The sequence below is a fragment of the Vulpes vulpes genome, chromosome 7 (genome assembly GCF_048418805.1).
Source record: "Vulpes vulpes isolate BD-2025 chromosome 7, VulVul3, whole genome shotgun sequence".
Classification (NCBI taxonomy): Eukaryota; Metazoa; Chordata; class Mammalia; order Carnivora; family Canidae; genus Vulpes; species Vulpes vulpes.
In genome coordinates this window covers 78,222,848-78,238,044 of record NC_132786.1, presented here as the reverse complement: position 1 = coordinate 78,238,044, position 15,197 = coordinate 78,222,848, and the positions used below count along the sequence as shown (strand labels likewise).

General features: G+C 39.6%; 1 protein-coding gene across 2 annotated transcripts in view; it reads right to left on the bottom strand.

The window, feature by feature from the left end:
• Nucleotides 1–401: 401 nt before the first annotated feature.
• The window catches only part of GRM3 (glutamate metabotropic receptor 3), a 209,395-nt gene continuing 194,599 nt past the window's right edge, over nucleotides 402–15,197 (bottom strand). For both annotated transcript variants that reach the window (XM_026018680.2, XM_072764166.1), the window contains 2 exons: nucleotides 14,572–14,746; nucleotides 402–954 (listed from right to left, as the gene is read on the bottom strand). In XM_026018680.2, the coding sequence (XP_025874465.1) occupies nucleotides 881–954; nucleotides 14,572–14,746 (249 nt within the window). In that variant the 3' untranslated portion in view covers nucleotides 402–880. The remainder of the gene's footprint in view (nucleotides 955–14,571; nucleotides 14,747–15,197) is intronic.

The following is a 15,197-nucleotide window of genomic DNA, read 5'->3' as shown; positions in this document are numbered from 1 at the left end:
GGTACCTAGCATAGGACCTAGCAAGGAAGATGTGTTCTTAGTAAATTTTCCTACATTGAGAAATGATTTGTGAGTGGAAGGGTTTACAGTGGAAGATAGGAAAGGCTTATTTGGCCAAATTCTGTGCTGTTGTACAGATGCGCCTTAAAGACATCCATGTGTGTATTGTCATGTGGCCACTGACACAGCCTGATAATAGTATCATCAGTCAACTTCTGTTCTTTGTGATCTGCGAAGTCCAAAACTCTCTAGCAGGGTAGCAACTTGTGTTCAGAGTATATGTAGGTGTACAGAGAAGCACAGTTAGACAGTTACTTCCAACGTTAAAAGTAGAAATAATCTTAAGTCAACATATTCAGATTTCTTGGAGTGATTAAAAAAGAATAAGCCATTATCCACCATGCTGGAAAACCTTGAAGGTTTTATTCTCAATATTTTTACATTAATACAGATGCTTTTTATTTTGTGCTGAGAAAAAACAATCTGTTACACATAATGTAACTTTAATATACAACATAGAAACTCATCCTAAATTAGTTACAACAAGGACCTACAAAAGACTTCATAGGAAAAAAAGTTACCTAATATTGCCACCAAATTTTATTTTAGACTGACCCTGTCAGACCCTGTCACCAATGCTCAGCTCTGTAAACAGTGGTTATTTCCATGTTCCGGGGAATCGTTAATAATGGGGCACTAAAATCAGCCTAAAAAGTTCTAGCACATCACTATATACTGTACAGTCCTCAAAAATAATTTATCGTACTGTTTCTAAAAAAAGGTCCTAGGGTTCTTTTGCTCTGTTTCCATATTCTGGAGCTGCACACGAGCACTTTTGTCTAACAGTCTAAAAACACGAGAACTGAACTGTAATTCACAATCACAGAGATGAGGTGGTGGAGTCGAGAACTTCCCGCCCATTGCACACCGTGGGGACATAGGTGCTTGCAGAAGCTGGAAAACAAAGCAGGTCAGAAAATTCAGTGTTAGTCAAGCGAGCCACATAGGTAATGGAGAGGATAATCCTAGATGCTAGTTAAAATTAAGTTCAAAATCCGTTTTCGTTTAGTTTTGGAAAAAGCTAAGTGACTGAATGCTGTAGTAGGTCAACTTTCTAAATATGTTCTGCTCAAAATTAGTTTGTATCCTGGTGTGTACCTCCACTAATGACATACCTCTTGGAGAGAGAGTTTATAAGCGTAATCGTTGTTGAAAGGAGTCACTTGTGGATTTAAAATTAGCTTTAGTGAGCTATAAACTGGTTAAAATAGAATGTGCAAAATTGAAAGCTCACTGCAATTTTCTTAAAGATTGTTAAATTAATTATGGTTTTTAGTACCTCAATTACTTTCATTCTCTCTGGGCAGGGATGCTTCTTATGTAGTCTCACGAGTCATCTGTGAACTCCACTGCCTCACAGAATGGTTTGGTGCATTTTTATTGTTAAGTGGATAATCTCTGTGAATATTCTAGGAAAGACTGGGGTGCTGAGAACTCAGTTTCTTAACAGTTCTTGGGAAGACATTCCAAAGGGAAGTGCTCTTGTTAATGACAATAGTGGCAACTATTGTCAGGGTGTTAGATGGGTATGTATTTTCATCCTTTTTATGGCATTTAGTTTTCCTAGATGCAATTCATATCCCTTATTACTTTAAAGGACTTGTTTTTATGAGAGATCTACATACAGCTTTGTCTTTTTACTGAAGGAGAACAAAAAAAAGAAGGAGCCCCCATTCTCCATGGGATGTGCAACTCTGTAGCCCAGAGAATCAGAGATGGCCTTACATTTATTTCCTTTTGAGCTGTTTTTGTTGCATCCCTTGGCCTGCCTATGATTATATGCTTTGCCCAAAAGGAACTTATCCTCTTGGCTACTGACCACAGCGCAAGTCAAACTGACCAGTCAGCTGTCCCATTCTTTAAGTGCATATCTCTTGGTTAATAATCATATAAGCTAATTTCCTGCTAAAGTGTTCATGCCTGATAGTGGAAATATTCTTGCCCAGTAAGATGGCATTTTTCATAAGGATTTTCTTTAAACATGAAGGAGAAACTCATTATTAACTTTGAGATTATGTGCTCAGTCACCATATAACCTGAAACCTTTCAGCAGGCTCACCAGTAGGGAAACTAGAACTTTTCAATTTTGCATTGATTACTTGGATAGGTAGGTAAGAAAAGCCATGAAGACAAGTCTGTGTGATTGAGGTTACAGCAGAGTCCTGTGACATGCTAACTCTTGGAGATATTTTTCCTTTGATCATTTTTAGGATCAGATTCAATTTTCTTTATAATATGATCCCACTAAAAGGTACAGCTTTGGGAGAAAACATGGCATAATCTACATTTCTACAGTGAAGACATTTGAACACAGCGTGGGCCAGATAAATACTGGATGGAAAAGGATAGTGATAATAATTTCAAATGTGAGGGTGTTACCTTATTCTTTGTCAAGTTTTTTCATACTTTATGTAACTGTAGGTTCATAAAAACTAAGTAGGGAAAGAGAAAGAACAAGGTGAGGTGAAGTTCAACTACAGTTCAGTGGAAATGTAGGAGCATGCCAGGCTCTTCAGTATGTGCTCTTCCTGTATATTCTGTTTCCAAATAGTAACTTGACATCCCCAGGTGAACGTTTAATAGACATCTTAAAATCCAGTGGCCAAAGAGTAACTCTTGATCTCCTAACCTGTCCCCATCTAGACTTCTTTTCTTCAATGAATGGTTTCACGATCAAGCCAGTGACCCAAGCCAGAAGTCTTAACAGTTATGCATCGTTTCCTTTTTTGTCTCTACTGTCCTGTCAATCCAGTCAGGTGGCCCAATCAACTCAATATCCACATCCACCTACCCATCTCTGTATCCACCACCTTGGGCCAAGCCACCATTATCTGGATATTGGCTACCAGGACGGTTGTACTGCTAATGTCTCTATTTCCATGCTTGCTCCCTGCCACACATTCTCCATGACAGTACATTTAAATGTCAATCACCTCCATGTGCTCCTGGAATGGCCTCCTTTTGTAATCTCCTTCCTCCAGATCATACATACATCCCTAGGTGATTCAAACCATGCCTATCTGCATTCATTTCATTCTGTGGTTTCTTTTCCCCACCTTTTTCACGCTTGTCCTCAAACACAGCACATCACAGCAATGGTGGGCCTTGGCAGTAGTCATTGCCTCTGCCAGGAGTGTTCTTCTCTCTCTTGATCACATGTCTAGCTTCTTCTTCTCATCTACATCTGAAATACCACCTCCTGAAAAAGGCTATCATCAGGCCACCTCACTTAAATAGCCAACCAGTTATTCTCTGTTGCATTACCTAATTTCAAAACTGATTTTTTCTTGCCTATTATTTATTATCTCTTTGTTAGCGTCTTATGCCTTATAATACTCTTGACTAGAAAATACGCAGGGGCTCTGTCTTTTTCATTATTTTATCCTAATTCCTGGTCATGGAATAGATTCTCTATAAATATTTTCTGAATGACTCTACAAATGGTTGCATTTCACAGAACAGGAGAACAAATGGAAATTTCAAGAAGGAAGTAATCTTTTAACCTGAAGAAATGACCAGGAAATATGAAACATATGGGCAGCCTTGTTTTGGGACAGGTAGGCCTTTTTGCTTCTCAGGCCACATTGTGACAATGAGCATTAAGTACCCCTATAGAGAGAACTGGCTTGGACTGTAAACATCCCATGGCAGGCATGGTGCCTTTGATATTCTTACTAATCTCTTCATCTTTTCCAGGATCAAGTTTTATTATTTCTGTGCAGATTTTTCATTTTCAGAGCTGGAAGAGGAATGATAGGTCATGGGGGTAAGTCTAGGAGAACCAGGGACTGGTATGCTTATGCCCTTTTGTGTCTATCTTGGATCAGTCTACTACACTTTCTGCTGGCACTTTTTTTTTTTTTTTACATTTTTTAAATTTAAATTCGATTTGCCAACATATAGTGTAAAACCCACTGCTCATCCCAACAAGTGCCCTCCTCATTGCCTGTCACCCAGTTACCTCATCTCCCCACCCACCTCCACTTCCACAACCCTTTGTTTGTTTCCCAGAGTTAGGAGTCTCTCGTGGTTTGTCTCCCTCTCTAATTTTTCCCACTCAGTTCCCATCCTTTCCTGTATAATCCCTTTCACTATTTCTTTTATTCCATGTATGGGTGAAACCATATGATGATTGTCCTTTTCCAACTGACTTATTTCACTCAGCATAATACCTTCTAGTTCCATCCATGTCAAAGCAAATGGTGGGTATTTGTCTCTTTGGCAGATGAATGGATAAAAGAGATGTGTAGATATACACAATGGAATATTACTCAGCCATCTGCTGGCACTTTTAAAGATTTTATCAGAAACCCGCTGTGATATTCCCCATACTCTTTTGGAACTTGATATAATGCTGTTCCTAAGTGTGATCTGAAGATTTTCTTGCTCACTGCATGCTAATTTCTAATATATATATATATATATATATATATATGTGTGTGTGTGTGTGTGTGTGTGTGTGTGTGTATGTTGACTAGTCAGCTGCATGGAAAATCCTAAGTTAATAGTTTCAAATAATATTCCTGTGTACCCCTGCCCCTCGCCCATAGATACCATTATGGTAATTTGCAGAATAACTATGATTCACATACCTGCTTCATAAAGGCATGGAAGGGAATGCCCTACCTCAGCAGATCTGAAGTCTTTGAGAGGAAGATAATACAAATTCAAGATTTTCTTACCAGGAATAATAACAGCAAAACCTCTTCCACCAAGACTCTTGCTGTAGTTATTTCTACTCTAACTACTTTTAAGTGTATTGAAAGGGAACGTTGCTTGTATTTTTCCTGCTTCTCTTTTACTGTTTCATCTGTAGCTCTTGTCGGTGCATTTTATTTTATTATGTAAAAGATATCCTCATTTTTGTACGTGCTGCTGAATATAGTAGAGGAAATTACTGTTTTATGAGTTTACTATCTCAATTACTTTGCCTTTCATAAATATTTTACATATGCCTCTGTCTTAGCCCATCTGTTATTCCCCAAGGTAGGAAAATCTGTGGAAGAGCAAAGTACTATCATTTTCATGTGTGTGTTTGTGATGAGCTTTAGCTATTATTCTAATGAAATTCTCATGAGGTTTTTAATGGTATAAGTTTAGCCCATTTTCTTAAGTGCAGTTAAGCAGATTTCTATAATCATACTTTCTGTCAGAAATAAGAGGCATGCAGGCTTATTTTTGGCTTTGCCAGGAGGTGGGGTGAGGGTGAGGGGGTGAGCAGCAGCTGCTAGTAAGGTGGTGCAATTCCAAGTGAAGACTGAAGATAGTGGAAAAAGACCTAATAAGTTCCACCACTGATCACAGAAGGGCGATTCACACCCACCAAAAGGCAGATTTTACGTCACAGGCTAGTGAGGCATTAGAAATCAATGCAGCCACATGGCAGCTTTGTCTCATGCTGTGCAATCCATTCCTCTTCCACCCGTAATGCACAGGCTTGCCAGGCATTGGAGAAAATGACCCCATTTTTTCAGGTACCAGGGCCCTCAATCAATGCTAAACATACTTATTTAATAGATTCTAACAGATGCCAGGTCCGCTAGTCAATTTAGTGGCTGAGACTTGGTTGCTGAGAACCAGTGTGTTACTATAACTGTATAATATAGCAGACTTGGGGAAAAAAGTAAAACAAACATTTAAACAGAACAGATATTCCACTTTGTTCCCATCTGTTATGTTTCCTTGCCCCTGGTAACCCCAAATAATTTTTCCCGGCATGTCTGCTAGTTTAGAAATGTTAATGCTATGGTCGTGGAATTCAGTTTCTACCAGTTGTTTGGTACTTTGTCCTCCTGCTTTGTTACTGAACCTGTTTTTTTACTCATCACCTTAATTTTATTTGCAGTGGGGCCCCTAGGTCCCACTCCAGATGTTCATCTGCTGACTAATACAAGTTGCCCAGGCAGATAATGACATTACTAGCCACCATTTGGTAGCCTTGCTGTGTCCGATTTCACAGGATCAGTTATTATGAAATGAGGCTAGGTTCTCAGGGAAATGGTTTTAAATTGTTAGCAGTAGATTTAAGAGGAAATCATATTCGTTATGATGTGGGATAAAAATCTACAGACCCAAGATTTAATTTCCAGATGGAGAGTTAGAGTTATGAATGCAAAGCCTCCTTCATTCAGAGATTTCTTGTGAGTCAAGATTCATGGAAAGAGAAAATATGGCATGTACTTTTTTTTTTATAACTCAGAATACAACTTAAGTACCTCATCAACAGAAATTCCACTTCTTCGACTAAACAGCCCAGCCCATTGTTGCCATGATATGCTATCATGCTTTCTTTTCTTTAAAAAAAAAAATTATTTATTTGGTAGGCTCCACACCCAACAGGGGGCTCGAACTCAAGACCCTAAGTTCAAGGGTCACATGCTCTAACTGACTGAGCCAGCCAGGTGCCCCCTGTCATGCTTTCTTTCCAGTCATGTTCTGTATTCTCTCTACCCTCAAGATGTATGAAAGTGGGTATGTAATAAATAATTTGAAAACAGAAGGACTTAATTTTTGTACTATTCTATTTTGCATTCTTTTTGCTGCTTCTTACTTGACCAATGTCTCTGGTTTGTCCTCTTTTTTATCCAAATGTGTTTTCATGCAAGAGTCAGAAGCTCATTCACCCTGAGGCTCAAACAGCTATTAAGAGCTGTATGTGCTACTATGTCTGGGGATCAGTCAGGCCACAGGTATTAAACTCTAATAAAATAATGTCAGGCATTAGTGTGGCCAATCTTGTCCACTTGACTTTCAAATTCCATACATCATCTGAACACTTTACCAGCTTCCATCGCTACCACCCCAATGTAAACTACTGATATCTGGACTAAGCTATAGCTTCCCAAATTATGTCTTTGCCTGCTCCCTATCTTCTATCCTGCCTACACAGCCAAAGTGAAGGCGATGCTTTTAAAGCCAGGTCATTCCACACACTTTGAGCGTTTTCCCCAGTTCTTTCAGTAAAAAAGTAAAAGTCCTGACAGGAATTTCCAAGGCCCTACATATTCTGTTCCCTCTCTGTCCTCATTTCCTCTTACTTTCATCCTTAAGCATTTCCTTCTCAACCTTTCTGCTGTCCTTCCAGCTATGGACCTTTGCTCTTCCCTTTTTCTGGAATGTCTTTTTCCCAGATACAGACAGGGCTCCCTTGTTCTTTGTCCTTCATGCTTCTGGTCAAATGGCATCTTATTAGAGAGGCTTTCCTTGGCCACTGTATAAAAAACAGGAACCCTGTGTCCCCAGGATGCCATATTTGTCCTTACCTCGTATTATTTTCTCTACATCACTTATTAACACCTGATTTACTATGTATTCTTGGTTTGGCTGTTTTATTCATTACTACCTCCCCAGTGCCTAGAGCTGAGCTCCAGCCAAAAGCTTCTTGAATGAACGAGTAAATTTTCCTTCAAATTGATCACAATTACCTACCATGGGATGCCTCTCCCAAAGCTTCTGACATTACTCCAGGTAGGGAAGACATTAAAAAATAATTTCCATATGAGTAGGCATTTTCCTGTGTCTAGGGACACAGATATCTCCATTAATGGATGTCCTCCAGTGAATTTCACTTAAACAAAAAGAAAAGGAACTTGGAAGGAGCAATAGTATAGAATAAATTGATGTTAGACTCTTTCCTTGCCTTAAGAAATTGATCATCTGAAGTCAGTGCATGGGCAGTATTTGATTATATACATATTTCCTTTAGTTAACGTATCTACATGGTTGTGAGCATTGTACCATGTTCCTAAAAGCATTAATAAATTTGGGGTTATATGGAAATCATATGACCTTTGGCATCTCTCATATAATCTTAAACTCTCTGGTTGAGGATTTGTCTTTGAGGTACCGAGTTCACATTTTATTCAATGATATAGGACAGAAAGAAACTTTAAGAAAATGATGCTTTAAAAAACAAAGAAAGCAATGCTTACTTTTAAACAACTATTTAAACGGGAGAAATTTTATCGTTGACACAAACGTTCAGCCAGTCACCATTAGCAATATTGTTTTGTCTTCACCAAACCTCATTTTCTGAGCAGCTTAATGGGTAGTCCTCCTGGAATACCACGCCTTCTTTGTGTGCAGCCCAGGTGTAGGGTTGCTGGGGTCTCAGATGGACATGATTTATGCCACTGAACTCCCTGGAATGGACTTTTGAGAGGAATACAAGTTTGTACTCATGCTGGCAGAACAAGATGCTGTCATGTACAGCCCTGAAGAGAAGGCATCTAATTTAAAAAAGCAATCACTGAATTTGCAGATGCTAAAATTCTCGCTGTCAGAATAATCTCTGAGATGCATTTTGTAACTGAGTTGAGGCAGAAAACCCAGAGAGGCCAGGAGAGCTATATAGCTGCTTTTGAGAGTTTTATCTGTGACTTCACTTATCAAATTCCTCAAAGTGTCTAACAGAGAAGGCTCTGGTTTTCCCATCTAGAAATATACTTATTAGAATAAATGATCCTTAGCATCCATTCCACCTCGAGTCCCTTTGGTCACTACTATTAAAGAACACAGGCTATATTTGCTTGGGGAAAACCGAGTGAAATATTAGAGGTAAAGAGAAAATGATTTAAGGGTTGCAGAAAGGCAGTTGTGGGGCAAATAAAAAGGAAATGTTACATAGAAGGAAGGAGGTGTTGGACTGGTGTTGGAGCTCCCTGGTACCTGTACGGTTACCTGTGAGGACGAGGGCCTCTCTCTTCTCCAACCCTCAAGGAGGAAGGGGTGAAAGAGGGTGGAATGAGGTCATCAGGCATCCTGTGACTTTCCAAAGGGAAAATGGATTGACATCTATCCGATGTGGATGCACTATGTATATATATTCTGCTTGGAAGCAGCAGATGGCTTAGCTTGCTGAATACTCTAGGCTCCTCGTGGATTGGCCAGCCAGGATTTATGTTTATAATATACTTATGCCTGTGGCAGGAAGACCATCAATTCACTCTGTGTTGCCAAATAACTTGCTAATGTGCCTGGCCGCTCTAGTACATAGTGTCATTATGGGACTCCCTCAACTGTAAAGTGCAGGCATATTATGCTGATTTTCTGGACTTGTGTTGTTGAGAAGAAACTTAAGCATTAATGTGCCTTTTTTTTCTTTTATAGAGTGATATTTAGACTCGAGCAATGGCTTGCCTCCTTTTAACTGGGGCATCTTCAAAGGCATGGCCATTGATAAATGCAAGGTCTGGTCCTCATATGCTTGCTTTCTGTTGCTGTAGTTCTGAGGAAAATTATGGTGTGACTCTGAAAGACTGTTCACTTGATATTTTTATACTATTGCTCCTTATAATATTGTCATAAAGAATAATTCTATTAATGAAGCTGTTTGCACTTTACCACCTAGATAAGTGACTTTCTGAATAAGGTTTTGGCAGAAGAAATCAATCTCCATATGCCTGCAGCTCCTCCGGGACCCAAATCTGAGCATCATTAGTTAGCAGAAGCCTCTTGACTGTTCTTAATGATAATGACATACATACATCTGAATGATCACCATGAGCAAGAGAAACACACATCCCCATAGGACCAAGTCTGGATACATAATGGCTCTGAAGACTATTGGGCACACTCCATTTCTCACCTCTCTCCCCCCCACTCTGTGCTGATACAAACTCATATTAATGTCAACAACATTCTGACCTGCATGGGTCCCCTAGGGTTTTATGCCGCATAACCTCACGTATACATCCAGTTTGTTTCTTCCAAGATTATGCAGTTCTACTTACACTTGCAGTGTATGTTCTTGATAGCCTGTCTTTGGGAATTAGCTCTGGGAAGCCCTTTGGCTTCTAAAGATGAACAAAATAAAGAATGGCCTCTTCCTTTTCATTCAAATACAAAGAACATTTGCTTACGAGTGTGAGTGTAGGAGCAGTGTTAACTAGTATGAGTTTAGGATTTTAGGGTCTTTGAGTTAACTGCTATGAGAAGGAGTATTCCTATTTTTAGTAAATGTCTTCTGAGTGGACAGGTGCTTCTATGCTAGAAATGCCTTTTCTAGAGGGTTCCAGAGAGATCTGGAGATATAGTAGCTGCAGGGGGATGTGGCTGTCGGCATCATGAAGCAGAGGTTGGGAACTCAGAACCTCTTCCCAGTGCCTGCTACCTCCATAAGGGTCCTTTCAGAGGCTCTTCTCGCTCTGCACTGATAATAGCAGATGAAGCAGGCAGCAGGATTTAGGCTGAGGTTTTCAAAATATTTTCCTTGGTCCATTTCCATTGAACCAGCTGGAGTATCTGTTACAAACCAGATTGCTTTTGACCCAGACCATATGACTCAGCATATCTGTGGGTGGGGCCTGGGAACTCCATATCAGAGGGTTTTTTGTTTTTTTGGGTTTTATTTATTTATTTATTTGTGGTACACAAATATTGGTAGCTGTTGGCCTATGGATGTATTTAATAGAGAAAAGTTAGTTTCCTTTATTTTTATTATTTTGACTCCTATTGTGTATAGCTAATCAGATACAACTAAAATTCTAAATTCTAAAATTCTTCTGTTTGACACCTATCAGTATATAAACATTTTGCAAATGGTGAGTTTTCCAAGATGTCCCTAACTATGTCCTTTCTTCCATGCCTGCTTCTAAGTTTAGTCATGCTTTTCCATCTTTTTGGAACAACTGCTCAGCTTTTAAGATCCACTATTAGATCCACTGTTAGATTAAAAAGTATTACTTTTTCTGCTATCAACCACCCTAGCTGCCATCAGGTGGCTCCCCTAGGCTCCTAAGTGATGTGATATTTCTGGTACTTTATCTGAGAATTAAGTGGGAATTGATTTGGCTGTACCTTCCAGCTTGGGTAACTTCTTGGCATTACATAGGATTGTGTGTGTCCAGTCTTTGTGATATCTGATAAAACTACGGTACTGGATTAAGGATTTGGTGAATGTGGCATAATAAAAATGGCCACAAATTATTTCAGAGGTGTGTGGGGGGATGGTCTATGTCCCGTCCCTTGAATCTGGACAGGCTTTGTCATCCTCTCTATAATTCTACATGGCAAGGCATCCTGCTAACCTGCCAAGTCTAAGAGTGTAGCCACTGTGGGCCTCCAGATCAGCTCAGTCTCAGCTGAAACCACAGAAGAACCCAGTCCAGGCCTGACAGAGCAGATAAACTGCTCAGACAAGCCTTGTCTGAATTCCTGATCCACCAAATCATGAGATGATAGAAGGGTTATTGTGTTTTTAATTTTATTTTTTGAAGGGTTATTGTTTTTGAAGTCATGAAATTTGGGGGAAGTTTGTTATGCGGGAATAGCTAACTAGACGTATGTGTGTGTTGAGGGGGTAACCCTCTTGCTATACTAACTTATTCACATCAGCACATGGAATTGTTATATTTATATCTAGAAGGAGTAAATTAGAAAACCAGCAGCAATACTGCTAACAGTAACTAAATAAAATAAAATGCCTGCATAATACTTACCAGAACATAAATTATGTACCAACTAAGTAAAACATGTTTTACCTAATGAACTCAGAACAATTTAAGGATATTTCTTGATGTATAAAACCGTGTATTTCCTGGTATTTAGGAGGGAAATGAATGTAAATTGAGCTAAGTATATAATGGAGGAAACAGGCACTGATAAATTAAACTAATTGCTTAGATTTTTGCCATAGTGGGTTAATAACATGTTCATACATAAAGTAGCTCCCATAGACCAGTGTCTTTCAAACGTTTTGACTACAATTCACAGTAATAAACATTTTACCTAGAGCTTGTATCTATACATAACCTCTGAAGCAAACTTCATGAAATACTACCTACCCTTATTACATACTGAAATATATTGGCCAAGCATATTACATAAATTTCATGACCCATTAATGGGTTACTCCCTACAGTATGGACAATACTGGTCTAGACACTGAATTTCATGGGACCAGGGCATCTGTCCTTTTCACCACTGTGTCTGTCCACAGGTGCTTAGAAATTTCTGTCATATAGAGGGTACTCAAGCTTTAATGAACAAATGAATTTCATTACTGTAGTTCCAATTTATTAAAAATGGGTGGGATATTAATCACAGGTCAGGAAAGCCAGTGTGGATTCTTGAATCATTGTGTATCTTTGAGAACTACCTTCTATATTTTCTCATATGTGAAATGGAAATTGTAATGTCTAGTACTCATGGGATAAAATGAACCCACAAGTAAAACTTTTTTGAATAAAAGATAAAGAATTACAAATAAGGGATTAATGTATTTGTTACTTATGCACTTTGAAATGCCTAGAGGTGTTACATGAGTACTTCACCTTATTATTTTAATACCACTTCAGTAATATAAATTAGAAAAACTATTTTTAAAATGAGGTATTTTTAAAGAAAAAATTTACCTAAAATTTAATTGAGTAAGAAGTATTTCAGAAAATAGTTCTGAAACGTTGGGCTGGGTAGATTTGAAGTATTAACCGGATAGCTAGCAGATTAGCATTCTAAGTGAAAGCTTAAGCATTCCTATTGTGGTCAAAATAGATCATTTTTGTGTGAATGGGTATTTCTGAAATTCTAAAGAGACACTTGGTTGGATCAAGTGCCCTCATCATTCCTCCATTAATTCCTAATATATATATATGTTAGAAATATTCCTTATATATATATTATATATATATTAGAAAATGCTGCCATTTCAAAATTACTGAGGCTTGTATGTATCAATGTCTGTGGAAGATTTAGGGACTTGGGTAAATTGTTTGAATAACAACCAGGAACTCTGAGCCCTGACAAGACTTTTGCTGAGAAGTAAATCTTGCTGCACAGCCTGGGGTAACTTTCCTATTGTTCTCCCTGTAAAGCCTACCCTGTACTGAAAATTGCCTGGGAATGTTCCCAGCTTGCATTATGAGTGAAGTGGTACCATACAGTAGTTTGATGCACTGCCTTGGAAATCAGAGACGCTGACTCTGAATTCTGGTTCGGACCCTTTAAATTTGTGGGATACTCATCTCTTGATGTCAGGGAATTGTACGAGTTAAATAAGATACAGCACATGTGCACACATGTGTAATCCTTAGCACAATGCCCCACAGATAAAAAAAAAATAGTGATAGTTCCTGTCTGCTGTTCTTATCTTTTTTGTTCTTACTTGTTATTGCCAGTTCTTTCTTGTCTGGACTACTTAGAGTTGGGCTCTAGAAAAGAAATTTGTTTGCTCAGGAAATAAAGAGATTTGTTTGCTCAAGAAATAAGCAAACAGAGTCCAGGGAAAATTATTTCCTAAGATTTGCCATATCCTGGGACTCCACCATTGGAACACTTGGCAGTTGAGGCTGGAAAGAGGGTGACATCCCTATCTCCAGGGAGGAGTGGTAAATACAGTGTGTCCTTGAGCACCTGCTTTCAGCCCTCAGCCTTGCCTTTGTTTGCTGGGGGAAGGGCAGTCCTGTTACATTTCATACTTTGTTGCAGAAACTGGGGCACTAATGTGATTGCTCACTCTATGATGCTGAGCTATTTTGAAGCATCCTTTCTGATTAGACTTGAGGCAAAATGGTGAAGTAGTCATTTGTCTCTGTCACTCCAGTCACCCCTGCCCCCCTCCCCCGGCTTTGCTCCTCCTCCCCCCTCATCCCTTTGTCAGTGAATTTCTCCTGCTTCATACCACAGAGAGGCTGAAAATGGCTTCAGAGGTTGTCCCCTTTAAGGACATTGTACCTAAGCATTAAAGGAGTGATTGGCTGAGGGTCACCTTTCAGACATTTGCGGGCTGGTGGGAGAGACAGCTGCGGACTGGAGGGGTTACTCTGCTGTCTTGTACTTGACAACTGCTTCTCAACTGGCTCGCAGCTGAGAAGCATCGTGTCCCTGAAGTAGGAGGAAGACATACTCCAGCATTTTTCAAGGAGTGTTCCATGGGATAGTAGCTGGTTTAACTGAGATCAAACTTAAGAAACTGTAAGAAACAGGTTGCCTTGCTGTAGGGATTCTTCAGACTAACATGTTCATGTTCAGGGAGGCGCTTTGAACTTCTGAGGGGGGATTTAGGATGTACCATTTTCCATCCTACTCAATTATCTTCCCTTTTTAGTTTTCACAAAGCACCTTCATCATCAGAGACATAGAACATACTGTACTATACACAGAGCATCAACCTGGTCCCAGCCCTTTCGGCCGATGAGGAAACAAACTAAGGCTGCAAGTAGTCAAGTGAGGTGTTCAAGGTAACCTACAGGACTAGGGAGTAGGTTCTCTGACTCTGCGATGTGGCAAGACATCCTGACTGCTGTTGTGAACTTAACACCTGTCCTCCCTGCCGGGCTGTATGTATGTACAAAACGGAAGCTTTGACTCTTGCGTTCACCTCTGTATCTCTAGCACCTAGCACCCTACCTGCCACACAGTGGTTGAAGTGCTACTTACTACAGTTGAATTGAGATTGTCCATGGGGATAGACATGCACTGTCCTTGCCTGTCTATTACCATTGCTTCCCCTCTGAGCCTGCTCCCTATGACAGTGCTCTTCCCAGAAGCATCCATGCCGAGTTCCATACTTACACTGAGAATAGGTGGTCCCGGTCCCGCTGACACTGAACCTGTTGAGATGCAGTCTGTGTGTGACCACATTCTTCTGTGGTTGAAAGAGGATGATGTGCACCTTGGGTGCAAACAGACAGCCCAGGACCACAAAGCCGCTTAGGCTCACAGAGATGCACATGGTGGTTGTCTGCACCTGTAGGAAAAGTTGTGTGGTTAAATGTCCAGCAGTAAATGCAGTCACGTGGCCCTACTAAAAGAGAACACTGCAAAAAAGGCCAAACTAAAAAAAACTTCAAATGGTCCGTAGTTCTGTTGTTAGTATAACCAAACGAATATAATCATTACATCAGATCTTCTGAGCTTGGGATGTTCCTGGAAATGGCACTTAAGTGTTGTAAGCAAACACATTGGTGTCAGGTGCTTGCCATGACTTTCCATGAATTTTCTTGTTTTGTTTGTTTTCTTCTTGATATTTGTAGAAAGATGTTTCTGCAGAACCACCTAAGTCAGAATACTAAATAGTGATATATCAGTGTTCAGTGATGGAGGTGACCAAACTGCTGATGCTTCCCTCAATCAACTTGGCTTATTTAACATTTACTATTATCACGAACAAAATGGGGCCTCTTACATTTTCTCCATCC